General features: G+C 37.2%; 1 protein-coding gene and 1 pseudogene across 5 annotated transcripts in view; one reads left to right on the top strand and one right to left on the bottom strand.

Moving 5' to 3' along the window:
* Window positions 1-14510, bottom strand: part of ENOX2 (ecto-NOX disulfide-thiol exchanger 2) — a 271300-nt gene that overhangs the window by 47328 nt on the left and 209462 nt on the right. For all 5 annotated transcript variants that reach the window (XM_036271451.1, XM_036271450.1, XM_036271453.1 and 2 more), the window contains 3 exons: window positions 9968-10201; window positions 7021-7233; window positions 5183-5289 (listed from right to left, as the gene is read on the bottom strand). In XM_036271451.1, coding sequence (XP_036127344.1) covers window positions 5183-5289; window positions 7021-7233; window positions 9968-10201 — 554 coding nt within the window. The remainder of the gene's footprint in view (window positions 1-5182; window positions 5290-7020; window positions 7234-9967; window positions 10202-14510) is intronic.
* LOC118635997 lies at window positions 11382-12373 on the top strand (annotated as a pseudogene).

The following is a 14510-nucleotide window of genomic DNA, read 5'->3' on the forward strand; positions in this document are numbered from 1 at the left end:
ATGATTAAGATCACACTGGAAAAGTTACTTTTTCAAAAAGAGTAAATATGATAACTGTGTATTTTGGAGCAGCTTGTAATCATTTAGAGGCCACTTGATACCTGTTAGAGGCTCCTTAGCACTGAGCTGTGAATTCCTTGGCAGGTTAGCCCCAAATGGGCCACAATACAGGAAATATTGAAAGATTTCTGGTGAAAACTACTTCTATTTAGAGGGATTATAAATATTTCAAATAGATTTCTTAATAATTAGTGCCATAGTTAATAACTATATAAACTAATATCGTCCTTCGTTATTCCTTTTATCAGGAATAATAATGATTTCTATATCAAGTTTAGTTTCACTAAAGATAGATAAAGAGGGGTGTGTGGAGGTAGGAAGAGATAAACCAAAGAACTTACATGCATATATGCACAGCCAATGGATACAGACATTAGGTTGGGGAAAGCAGGAGGGGCATGGAAGTAGGGGAGGAGAGGATCAATGGAGAAAGAAAGGGGGACATCTGTAATACTTTAAACAATAAAAAAAGTACCTTTGAAAAAATTGAGCTATGCAATGTTATCAGTGGCTAGCTAAGAAGTAACAGAAAAATAGAAGTAATAGAATATAGAAATACTAACATAGCATCCTTCATGTGCAGCAAGGGCATTACATAAAATAGAAGAAAATGAGTTGCTTGAGAAAAAAATGAACCTTAAAGGGCTGTGTCAAGAGAGATATTTGTTATGTCTGATTTAAATTCATTGTACAGAGAAAAATAAACAGATAGTTCATTTCTAAGCATTTATTCTTTCTCATGAGTCTGAGTTTCAGTTATCATCAAAGAGCTATTCCTGGAAAGGTGATTCTAATGAGGTTAAACTCTGACAAATTCAAACATAAAACTTACTGTATCAAGAAAAGTCATAGCTGTCCTAGTTGACTAACAAAAATGTAGACTGTCAGAGGGTAGAGGCATAGACCAACTCTCAATCCACAAACATGTTGTCTAACTCTAGGAAAGTTATTATATAGTCAGAAGAGTAAATTGTGTTTATACTAGAAAAGTGTCCCAGAGCAAGAAGATCTTACTGAAAGCTGACATGCCCTGTAGCTGCTCAGCATCCACAAAACATCTTTCTGTTTCCAGCTGGGCAAGTAAGCATAATCTCTTCTTAGAAGTTTAAAAAGTTTAATAACTAAGTGATACAGCATATCTAGAGGTATCTCACATCTTTTAAAAAAATCCCTAGAAATATAACATACCTAATTGACAAATTTTACCTCAATGCCTCAACATACTTCAGGAAGAAGAGTTACTGGTTCTTTCAGTTAATAATGAAATAAGGGTAGGAAAAACTAAGAGGAAGCTTGCTCTAAGTTATTTAGTCTGGCAGGCAAAGTGGTTAGAGCCCTCTAAACACTAGACACACTTTCTCAACTACAAAGAAACTATGGCCTCTATCATTTCTCTTCTATAAATATCTGATACTAAGTCACATAAATGGGATAGAAAGCAAAGAGAACATCAGAGGTTAAAGAGTACATTACTTATGGAGAACAGTTAGTAACTGACAGTATCCCTAAGTAAAGCAAGTGAGATTTTAATTCTTTGAGAACCTTACCGTAAAAACACTCGATATCTAAGATACCTGTTTTCTGTATTCTATGGTGGATCAAAAGAGCTCAAAATGAAAGTCTGAAAGATGGTATTTACCTAGCTTGGATATAGGTGCAGGCAGGAGGAGGATTCTGAGCCACTGAAGTTTAGGGAGCATTAAAAATAGCTTCACCTCCCAAATTTGCCTCTTTTCCCATCCTGACATTCGGATCCAGTGCAAAACCAAAAGAGTGGCAATGGCATATAAAAACATTTTCCAGAAGTTTTCTTTTGTAAATCTACCTGAAATTGAGTGAATCATGTCAACTGATAAACTACATCAAAAAAGGTAGGATAGCCCTCCTAAGGTTTTTCTATACCACTCTCTTGCCCATAATAGATCTGTGATATTTTTCATTTACACAGTGAAAAGTTAGTGATTTCTGAAAATGCATTATAATGGCTTTGAATCTGTTCTAATGGTAACTTTTCTGAAGCTCGGAAATACACACACTGCTCTACAATGGAGGACAAAGCACTTTCAACATAGAATAAAAATGGAAACCTTAGACAGAAAAAAATGCATGCAAAGAATCATTTGTGTAACTGCTGACATTTTTGATTTATCATAAAGTAAGCAAATCATAAATCATTGCATGTTAATTATCTTAAACTACTATATAGTTTCAAAAAATTAATGTGGACTTAAATTTATCTTTTATATACTCACATTTTATATAGAAACTTGATTATCAGAAAAGCAAAATTCCTTGTTAATTGTGTAACAAAATTTTACTCAGACTTTCAATATTATTAGGATATTTGCTAGGGAAAGGCTGAGATAAAGGAATGGAAAGGAGCAGAGGATAGGGAGGTAGCTTCTATATTTATGTGGAAATTTGATCCTGCGATATCATTCAATACAGTGAAGCAAAGCACAAACATAGGTTAAGCAATGTCTATTGTATGATACATAATGGATATACAAATTAGGTTTATCCTAATTGTGTTATATGTGTTTTGATGGTTGAAAGCCAATAGCTACTGTTAGTGCCAATGGGTCCTAAAACAAGTGTGTGCAAATGCCTTGAACATCTATCTGTAAACGGTTCTCCGGAGTTTGGAATGGTAGGCCTGGAAATCTAGAGAGAAAGTTATTTCAGCAATCACAGTATTTCATTTTATGAGAATGCTAGTAATTACCAAGTCCCTTTTACTCTGGCTCAGTGGTATAAATCATATATTAGGGAACAAGCAACGGGGTATCTTTTAGTGCCTAATGTCATGGCTCTAGTTTCAATATATCATCATCCAAGATTTAACTCAGAATCTAGGCAAGATTCTCAGTGAGAGAAACACTCAGGTTTTAAATGATCTCTTAGAAAATGAGTTCCTGCAACACAGAGAACTGTCAGTAAAGTCACTACAGACACTAACTTTTAGTAAGGGGAGGGACTTTTGCCTTCTTTTATTAGCCTTTCCAATTGTATCTGCAGGAGCCTCACACACATATAAATCTAGGAAATAAGCCATAAAAAAGACTCATTAGCAAACTAGTCTGCCTGGCATATGCTACCAAAGTGAGGGCCTAAACTCTTTGCCTTCAAGAACTTTTTATTCTTACTCTACAACCTCTGTTTCACCAGAGTAAGACAGTGTTGGTTGCTAGTAGGAGGATGACAATTAGACAAGGAATAAGTACTCTGTGACATGAGAAGGTAACCAGCTGGCTTATTCCCAGAGGCAACTGGTAAAAAATGTTCAACTTCCAACTTGACAAAACCCCTGATTTAGGAGTTGTAGCTTCAATGCTCAGGTTTTTAAAAAAAAGCCAGTTTAGTTGATTAAGTCACTTAGATGTTCTGATTCTCAGTGGGGTGCTATATAGCAGCCTCAACTTAAGAGGACAGTTTTGTCACTTTCTACAGGATACTTTTGAATTGAAATGCTGAATTTTGATTATTGAGGCTCAACAACATGAGGTACACCCTAGGATTCTAAAATCAGTTTGTGCTACAATAAGATAACAGCTCCCTTTTTAAAATTTCCAATTCCTTAACACACACAATTAAAAACATTACTGACTTTTAATGACTCTACCCATCCATTGGGCTAATGTCTTCAGGAATTTCTCCTCCATGACTCCCAGATCCTTTTGCTGAGCCAGAACTGATGGCTCAAAGACAATATATGAACAGGGTTTGGCTTATTTCCCTCTAAATGCTCTTCACAGCTTTCATATTGTTGTCACACAAACTATGTCATGTACTCTCACAATGAACAGAATGAATAGATTATCTTCATCTTATAGGTTAGAAAACTGAGGTCCACAAAGATTAAATGACTTGCTCAAGACCACAAGGCAGTTTATATCAGAGTAAGAATTTCTAATTCTGAATTACTATTTACTGGCTGTGTAATTTTGTGTGCATCACTTAACACTTCTGTTTCAGTTTCTTCACATGTAAAACACGGATACTATACCTACTTATTAGCCCGTGTGGAGTTGTTAATGATAAACTGAAATAATGCTATTTATCATTTATATAGCATTTACAATTTTCAAGCTATCTGCACATCTCTTATTTCATTTAATCCTGTAAAGCTGGTTTCATTATTAACTCCAATTTACCAGTGAAGAAATAGAGGCTGAGAAAGGCTGACTTGCTCAAAGTCACACAGCTCAAACATGTCAAAGCTGAGATTTGGATTCATGTTTGAGTTCAAGTTCAGTGTTCTTTCTAACTATACCACATCTATTGGGAGGTAAGTGAGATAACCAATGTGAAAATGCTTTATAAATTGCAAATGCCTTACAAATGTTATTTAAATGTTAAGGAATATGACAATCTCTCTCTCTCTATATATAATGGGACTGTTACCAGACTGGCGAGGAGGACTCAGAAACAAAGTTGAAAAGTTGCTGCACACACAGATAGAACATGTCAGGGCTGGGTAAGGAAGCTGCCCATAGGAAAAGAAGAACTTGAGATATATGTAAAACGATTCCAAAGATATATCAGTGAAAACAAACCTCCCATTTTGGATTCAGAATAGCAACCTAATCATTTCAGACGTAGTCTAGTGTTATGCAGAGAGGTATGTGTCAACCTTAATCTGAAATCAGAGTCCTCTGTTATCTTTAAAGCTGACACCTATAGAGATGGCCAGGTAGGTTTGATAGAAGATGCTCAGAAATTTTAATGCTCCAATTTAACACCAGGCAGCTTCCAGCCTCAACTGTCAAGACACTCTAATAAATGTAAGACAGCCCTAATAGTACTAACACTGAATGCACAGGTCAGTAATAATTGTTGTATCCAAGACCAGCTAGCTTAAAGAAGTAAAATTATAATAGCCATAGCCACAGTTTCACTACTAAGGTTTCCATCTAGCAGAATGTGCACATTTATTACCCTTTTGGCAGAAGGTGGTCTGGACACAGTGACAGGTGCTAGAACATGTCTTAGTGTTTCATTAGGGCCTTGTTGTGACCATGGGAACTTGGCATTATTTAATTCTGACTAAAATCCAAATCAGTAACTTGTTAAAGAAAGAAACTGTCCCCCTCAGGGGCTACCAGAGTATAAAATTACCAACCTCAGCTTGTTTGCACCAAACGCTGATGTTTTTACGCTGGGCTTTTGTGAAGTGGTCCCATGCCTTTTGTTTGGACGCAGAATGGTACACAGCAACTATCTGCTCAACTGCAGCATCAGATCAGCAGTTGATTCAGGCCAGAGTATCATCCAGGGATGGCAAAAGAGAGAAAAAAAGAAATAAGAGAAGCATCAGGCTTGTATTTTCTTGTATGACACTACTAGGCTATGGTTTTCTTCAGAAAGGGCTATGTGTATTGAGGATATCATTTTAAAGGATACTCAAAGGCAGAGCTATCAATATACAGAAAGAGAAAAGGGAACACTATAAGGTTTGAGGGGAAATGGAGACAAACTTTTAATACAGGCAGTCTGTATCCATTCAGGAAGGAGAGGCAAGAGTCCTAGTGAATGTGATTTAGTACTACTGACTCCACATAGTAAGGCAGCAAGCAGCAAACTATACCAGCTCTTTCTGAGCGCCTGCTCCTTTCATAAACTAGCCCTCTACAATGAGTCTAGAGGCTTCATTTCACCATGATCCATCCTTTTAATATTCTGATGTATGTTTAACCAGGATCATCAAATCAAAACCTAAGATGGATGTAATGCATTTTAAGTCTATCTGGATAGGCTTGTTAACTAGAGAAATGTAAGTTTTATGAAAGAATACTGTGTAAGTACAGTCCTAGATAGTATTTTTCAGGGTCTCTCAAAATATCAAAAGGGGAAATGCATACAAATATTCTGGGGCTTTATCCTAACCAGTTTAAGAAAAGGGAAACCTAGACGTGACGTTTTTGGGAAAAGAAAAGGACTAGAGCCTCTGCCTGGCTGGGTATTTACAGTAAGAAAATCCAGAGGTGGCTATTTCTTTCTTTATTGCCTGGTTTATGCCCTGTGTACCAATGATTTAAGAATTCATATTGCCATGATACTTGCTCCTCTCTTTTTCGATATTCTTTAGTCTAACAAACATGTACTTTCTCCTCCTGGATTATATGCCCATATATATATTCAAAATGAAAACAAAAAATGAATCAGCTGCTCTTTAATTCTGATTGCATATGAGTCAATTATAGGAAGTCAAGTATGAGAAGAGTGGGCCATAACTGTATAAATGTAAAATCATACAACATCACCCTTATTCTTAAGGTGAATACAGTTCCTTACTCAAAAGATATGAATGCAGTATAGTGAAATAAAACATTACTTGAGAGTTTATCTGATCTGTCTCATTTACAAGACTTTGGGTAGGTTTAGAGTAGTACTTATTTTTGAAAATGGTCATTTCAGTGGCTTTGCATCCTGTCCCAGTGTCTATGAGGCAAAGGAAATGTAGAAGAAAGAAAACTAAAACCAAAAGATTGAAGTGGCAAATGTGGCTTTTATTCAATCACCTTGGGAAATATGATTATATTGATTGCTAAAATTGGTTACCTAAAAAGCATATTATATAATAATAATGATGCAAATCTTATAAATGTTGATGCTACATTTTAACTTCAGCAACAAAATCCCAAACTTTCACTGAGGCCTGAGGCTGCTTGCAATCGGAGAATGAGACAAAGTAGAAGCACAGGATTGTGGTTTAAGTGTCAGTGTTTGTTTCTAGGAAGCTGAAGTAGATATACCAGAGAAAATGAATATAGGAGGTCCCCACATGTATTCTGTGAAACTTGAGTTCAGGCACTTGGCAATATATGGAGAGCATAGGCAGTGAAGGAAGCCTTGCCCCTTGACACAGTGGCTTTGTAGGGCTGGCTCCTGTGCAGAAAAAAATGGTGACTAAGTGAAATGCTCTCTCATCTTTTCAACAGAACTCTGATTTTCACTCACATTGAATTAGAATTCCAGCAAGGGCCTGCTTGAACTTCTCCTTTGCTTCTTCCATGTCTTTCTCATGGGCAGCTTTCTCATTCACCAGGCGACGAATGTGACTATTGGCTGATTGAATCATGGAGTAGAAATTGTTGGCACTGCGACGATTCACCTCTCCTCGCTCAATCCAAGTAAGCAAGGTTTGCACAGCCTCTGAGAATTTGGAATCATCTGAAAAAATAATCTATTTTTAGAATCATAAAAATTAACCAATTTAAAAAAAAATTTTATTCTCACCTGAGGACAGTTTTGCATTTATCTACATATAGAGCGGGAAGAAGAGAGTGAGGAAGAGAGAGAAACATCAATGTGAGAGAGACACATCGACTGGTTGCCACCCACGGGTCTGGGGACAAACTGCAACCGAGGCACGTGCACTTAGTGGGAACTGAACCCGGGACTCTCTGGTCCACAGGCCGATGCTCTAACTGCTGAGTCAAACTGGCCAGGGCAAAATTAACCAAATTTTGATCTATTTTTCCAACATACTAGCAAGGAGGCCACCATGACTTTTTGGCAGTGGTTCTTAAATAAATTGCTGAGAATGAGGAGTCATGCATACATTTGCATGTGCACACAGGCAGCAGGCAGGCAGACAGACTAAAAGAATGAAAGACTCATAAAGTAGATTGGTTGTAGTCAATGGAGAAGTTTTAGAAAGGGAATTGTTGATTTTTTCATTAAATTTTTTTCTTTATTTTATTTTATTTTTTTCTATCACCATTTATCCCTCCTGTGCCCTCTTCCACATCCACCCCTTAATTACCACACTGATGTCTGTGTCAATGAGTTCTTTCTCTCTTTTTTGCTCAATCCCTTCTCCCAGCCCCACCCCCTGACAGCTGTCAGCCTGTTCTCTATGAGTCTGTCTCTATTTTGCTTGTTAGTTCCATTTATTCTTTCCTTAAAAAAAGTTTCCTTTATTGATATAGTTTTCCCATATGGCAAATTTATTAATCTCTTTGTGTGTGTATATGAATGTGTGTAATTTATGAATTAGAAGTGAGAACTTCAGAATTCCACAATACTATTTTTCAGTAAGAAAAAGTAAACTTGAGTCTAATTGGAATTTGATAGCAACTTTTTCCTTGATCTGGAAATACAGTATTGGAAGGAGACTTAAGAAGGAGTTAAAGGGGTAATTCTTTAGGAATAAACACATCTTTGACTTTTTATAATGTTATTCTTGCATTAAATCCACAGCCCAGGCCTTCCACTCAGTCCTGGTAACTATCTATTTTGATGTAATTCATTCTATTTCTGCATTTCTTCACATCCTGTTTCGCTTGCCTGAGGAAACCTCTAAGTAGATTTCTGCAGATAGCTATGAGTTATTCGCTAATGTTGAAATAATAGCAGAGCTCTTCCAAAGCTTCTGGTCCAGTTTCCTGAAATAGCCAATTATATATTCTGCTATTAAAAACTCCTGAGAGGGAAAGTCCATTAGCATCCCATTGAAAGCCCATTCTAGGGCTCCACATACTTCTTTGGTCAGAAACCCCTATGTACTGCAATTTGAATCTCTTACCACTTGACTTTTTTCAATGTAAACACAGAATGAGAGGTCAGCCTTCCCTTTACAGCAGCTTTTCATTTCACTACTTTTATACAGTTTTCATGTTAATGCTCACTTTATGCTTGAGGGCCACATGACTGGCAAATTCATTTAAAAAAATCAAATTGACCTGTTTAGTGTCATGGGAACAGGTTATTCTTGGAGTGGCATCTTACCAATGCTTTCAGCCTTTCCAATTTTTCAAAATGTACCATTATTTCTGTGTCTCTATGTTTTATGCTTTTCTTTTACAGGAAGAGAAAGAAAGGATTTCTTAAATGTGTAAAAATCGTAGGCCAGCGATTTTCTACCTTTTTCATCCCATGACACATAAACTAATTACTAAAATTCAATAGCACACACAAATATATTTTTTGCCGATATGACAAAAAACAAAAACAACAACAAAAAAATGATGTAATTTTGATTCATTCACACCCGATGGCGATTGTTGTGTTGGTTGTTATCATTTTTTAAAATTTGACAATCTAAGTGAAAAGAGGTCAGTGCCCCTGACTAAATAATCAGGTATATGCATGTTTTAAGAATTATTGTGGCACACCAGTGTGCCTGCTGTGGAACACCTATTGAAATCGCTGCCTTAGGCTATGGGGTGCACACAAGACCTATTGAAAGTAGCATTAGCAGCATCTTGCTCAGCCGAGAGCACAAGAAGCAGGGGAAATTCATACCATTAAAGCTGGCTTGGTGTCATCAATAAGATCAATGGGACACCAGCATTCATTTGAGAAAATCAACCATACTCAAGAATAATAAGACTGAATTTGAGCTACTAACACAGGAGACTAGACCAGGCAATTAATGATAAATTAGCAAAATGGATTCTGAGTTCAAGCAAGAGAAACAGGAATCAAAACTAAAAAGGAAGCAGTCTCATTTAGCAATGTTTAGAAGTCTCAATTTTACCAGAGTTTTCCAGGGTCACAACAAGTTCCATTATTCTAATTTATTCTGATTTATAACTTAAAATTAACTTGTTATAAATGATAAAAGGGGGTGTGTTTACATGTCCCAAGTCATGGATTTCAACAAAAATTATCTGATATGGAAAGGGGAAAAAAACATTTCTTTCTAGAAACCTGATGTGTTAAGAGAAAAGTGTTATCCCTTGAGACAGTGAGGGAATGAAGACACAGGTGGGAGAGACAGATTTTTCTGGTTCTTGGATTACTAGGTATACCTCTCTATCTATAAGGCTCCGACACAAGAAATGTTTAGAATCTATTAGTAGAAAATTCTAAGTATAACTGCAAAAACTACAAATATATTTATTAAATTTCACCAAAGAAAAGAATTCTTTTACTCACAAAGCTTAAACACTTTCTATACCTTTTAGTTTTTCAGCAACAATGCTGCATTCATGATCTGAATAGTGGACCACTGGGGGTGGGGATGGTGGGCGCAATCTTTCTTCTTCCATCCTCCTACGGTGGCGCTCCTCCCTTGCTAGCATCCGCTGTTTGCATTCCCATTCATACAAGTCATCTCGAGCCTGTGCAAAATCAACATGGAGGCGGCCTGTGTCCTTCTTGTCAGTGCTAGAGCCCAGGCGAATGCGGTAACCTAAGTGCACAAGAGGGAGACAGGAATACAAGAGCAGCCCAGTGAGTGAGTAACTGTACATACCTTTCCAAGTGTAGTACTTCAGATGTGGTTGCAGCAGTTTCATGTGACCACATAACCCCAAATTCTCTCTCCACTACTAGAAAGGTGAACTATAAAAAGACGTGGATTATAGTCTCATCTCTGAAAACAGTTTACTATTCTATGGGTTGGGTCAGTCTTGTTTGTAGGAGTTCCATTCCTTCATCTGCAATCTTACCTCTAATAGAAGGAGGCTCTGTGTGTAATGGTATCAAGAATGAGTCTTATCATACCAAAAGCACAAATAACAAAAAAAATCAACAAATGGGAATACATCACACTCAGAAAAAACATAAACAGGAGAAAAGACAACTTATAGAACGGGAGAAACATTTTGCAAACCATACATCTGATAAGGGGTTCATATCCAAAATATAAAAAGAACTCAATCAATTCAATAACAAGAATAATCCAATTATAAAATGGACAGATCTAAATAATTTCCCAAAGAGGATATCAAATGGCCAACAGACACATGAAAAGATGTTCAATATCCCTAATCATGATCCCTAATGCAAATCAAAACCACAATGAGATGTCACTTCATGCCTGTCAGAATGGCTATAATCAGCAAGACAAGTGACAATAAGTGCTGGTGAGGATGTAGAGAAAGGGAACCCTTATACATTGTTGGTAGGGATGTAAATTTGTCCAACCACTATGGGAAACAATATGGAGGTTTCTCCAAAAATTAAAAATAGATCTACCATACTACCCAGCAATTCTACTTCTGGGTACATACCCAAAGGAAATAAAAACAGGACTTTGATGAGAAATATGCACTCCTATGTTTATCACACATTATTCACAATACTCAAGATATGGAAACAACCCAAATGTCCATCAGTAGATGAATGGGTAAAAAAAAATGAGGGAGTTTTACACAATGGAATATTATTCAGCCATGAGAAGGGAAGATATACCCCTGTTTGCAACAATATGGATGGACCTTGAGCACATTATGCTAAATGAGATAAGTCAAACAGAGAAAGACAAGTACTATAATGTTATTACTTATGCAGTATCTAAAAAAGTTAAATCTGTCAAAAAAGAGTAAAGTGATGGTTATCAGGAGGTGGGAGTAGAGGGGGTGAGAGTAATGGTGTTTCAGGGTACAATAAGCCATATAGATGTAATATACAGCATAACAGCTATAGACAATAAACAGGGTCACTTTTGGGTAATGGAGCAATGGCAGCACCCCAGTGCCTGGGTGAGGCTTGTTAGCCATGCTGTTGGCTCTAATGAGGATGCAGCTGATACCTCCCGCCCTGGCCCCAGGGGCCTGTGGGACAGGCCATCAGCTCTGAGGAATGGGGGAAGCAAGTCTTGAAGGAAGTAGATGAGTATTATAAGAAATTTAAATGGGAGACAGAGGGCACCCAGAAGAGGAGAGTGTTGCACTGAATTCAGAGAGCCCTGATCTGGAGCCAGGAGCTGGGCAATGAGAAGATCCAGATTGTGAGTCAGATGATGGACCTGGTAGAGAACCAGACCAGGCAGGTGGACAGTCATGTGGAACTCTTCAAGGCACAACAAGAGGTCAATGGCACCACTGGCCACAGTGGCAAAGCCAGCCAGGATAAATCCAAGAAAGACAATCACACAGGCAGAAAAATCCAATTTCAAGAGGTCTCGGTGACAGAGCAATGAGGCTGATAATTAAGACCATGATGACATCACCTCAGAAATGCCTAAGGAGAAGAAAGGAAAGACCTCCAAGAAGAAGAAATGCTCCAAGGCCAAAGAAGAGAGGGAAGCATACCCTGGTGACCTTTCCATCAACCCCAAGGAGCTCACATACTATCTGTGCAATCAGGTCTCCCATGGAGAAATGATGGGCTGTGACAACGATGAATGCCCATTGACTGGTTCCACTTCTCTTGTGTAGGACTGAATCATAACCCAAAGGGCAAGTGGTACTATCCCAAATGTAGAGGGGAGAATGAGAAAAGTCCTGGAGAAATCCAAAAAAGGAGAGGGCTTATTACAGGCAGTTGGTGGGCCTTGCTGAATAGTGAGGAGAAAAAAGTCACTTATTACATCACCACCTTTAGTAAGCAGCAAAAACTGTACAATGTATATTTTTAAGAAATGGTAGAAAAGGAGCCATTCCTTTTGTAGAGATAGCAGTGATGCTCTTTGTCTTTTATTTTCATACGTACACAGGTGTAACAAGAAATTGGTCTGTGGAACAACATTTTAGAAACTACAAATATAGGTTTTAATTAAACACTCAAGTGAGTCTCAAAAATATAGACAATAAATTGTACTTTAAATATGTAATGTGACAAATATTTCTACATCAGCAATCACATTAAAATATATGAACGTATCAAAGTAACACATTGTATACAATATTACATATAAAATTTATTCAATTAAAAAAAATGAGTCTCTCCTGGCCAGTGTGGTTCAGTGGATTGAACGTTATCCCATGCACTGAGAGATCCCAGTTTGATTCCCAGTCAGGGCACAAGCCTGGGTTGTGGGCTCGATACCCAGTAGGGAGCATGCAGGAGGTAGTTGATTGATGTTTCTATCTCTCTCTCCCTAAAAAATAAAAAATAAATGAAAACATATTTTAAAAAAACAGAATGAAACTAATAGAGCACTACATTGAAAAGAATTGAAAAGGTGGCCTCAAAAGGCGGTGTCTTTGAATAACTTCAAGAGTGTCAGTTATATCAACTCAGAATTTTAATATATGTATTTAGGTGCATATTACTTCAAATAAATTAAGTTTTTAATGACAAAAATATTTTGTCTGTTTGCTATGAGTTTTTCTTACTGAAACTGATACTGCTTTTGCTAATTTAAGTTTTATATTTAAGTTTTAATTAAGTATTAAAAAAGAACAAAATATAAATTGTATTGTGATGAAAGCAATTAACATGAGATCCACCCTCTTAACATTTTTTGTATTAATTAATTTTTGTTACAGATGTTTCTTCCTTTTACCCTCTAGACAACCTCCTCCCAATGCTGCCTACCCCTCACAGCATTGTTGTCTATGTTCATTGGTTATGTAGATATGCATATAAGTTCTTTGGTTTATCTATTCCCTACACCCTGCCACCACCTGCCTCCTTGAAGTGTGTCAGTCAGAACCCTACTCCTTTCTATGGCTCTGGGTCTATTTTGTTCACCAGCTTTTTTAGTTCATTATATTTCACAAATAAGTCAGGTCATGTGGTATTTGTCTTTCTCTGATTGGCTTATTTCACTTAGCATAATATTCTCCAGGTCCTTCCATGTCGACTCAAATGAAAAGAGATCTTTCTTACAGCTGCATAGTATTCCATTATGTATATGTACCACAGCATTTTTATCCACTCAACTATGGATGGACACTTGGGTTGTTTCCAGGTAATAGCAATTGTAAAAAGTGCAGCTATGAACATAAGGGTACATATATTCTTTCTGATTGGTGTTTAAACTTCTTAGGATATATTCCTAGAAGTAGAATCACTGGGTCAAATGACAGTTCAATTCTTAATTCTTTGAGCAAACAACATATTGTTTTCCAAGTGGTTGCACCAGTCTGCATTCCCACCAGCAGTGTACTAGAGTCCCCTTTTCTCCATACCCTCACCAGTACTTGTTGTTTGATGATCTGTTGATAGCAGCCATTCTGGCAGGTGTGAGGTGATACCTCACAGACCTTTTAATTTGCATCTTTCTGATGATTAATGATGTTGAGCATTTTTCATATGTCTCTTAGCCATTTCTATGTCTTTTTTGGAGAGGTGTCTATTTAGGTCCTCTGCTCATTTTTCAAAATTTTATTTATTTATTATGTATTTAATTAATTTATTTATTTTTGCTACAGATGTTTCTCATTTTTCCCCCATTGATACCCCCTCCAGATCCCTCCCCACCCTATCCCCAACTATGTTGTCCATGTCCATTGTTCATGCATACATGCATATAAGTTCTGTGGTTTATCTCTTCCCCCCATGTCCTCTTCTGGGGACTGTCAGTCTGTACCCTACTTCCACGTCTCTGGGACTACCCCGTTCCTCAGAATGTTATGTTCATTATATTCCACTAATAAGTGAGATCATGTGATATTTGTCTTTCTCTGCTTGGCTTGTTTGAATTAGGATAATACTCTCCAGGCCCCTCCATGTCATCTCAAAGGATAAGAAATCTTTCTTTCTTACAGCTGCATAGTACTCCATTGTGTATTATGTACCACTGCTTTTTTATCCATTTGTCTACTGAT

The sequence above is a fragment of the Molossus molossus genome, unplaced genomic scaffold, assembly GCF_014108415.1.
Source record: "Molossus molossus isolate mMolMol1 unplaced genomic scaffold, mMolMol1.p scaffold_m16_p_2, whole genome shotgun sequence".
In the NCBI taxonomy this organism is placed as follows: domain Eukaryota; kingdom Metazoa; phylum Chordata; class Mammalia; order Chiroptera; family Molossidae; genus Molossus; species Molossus molossus.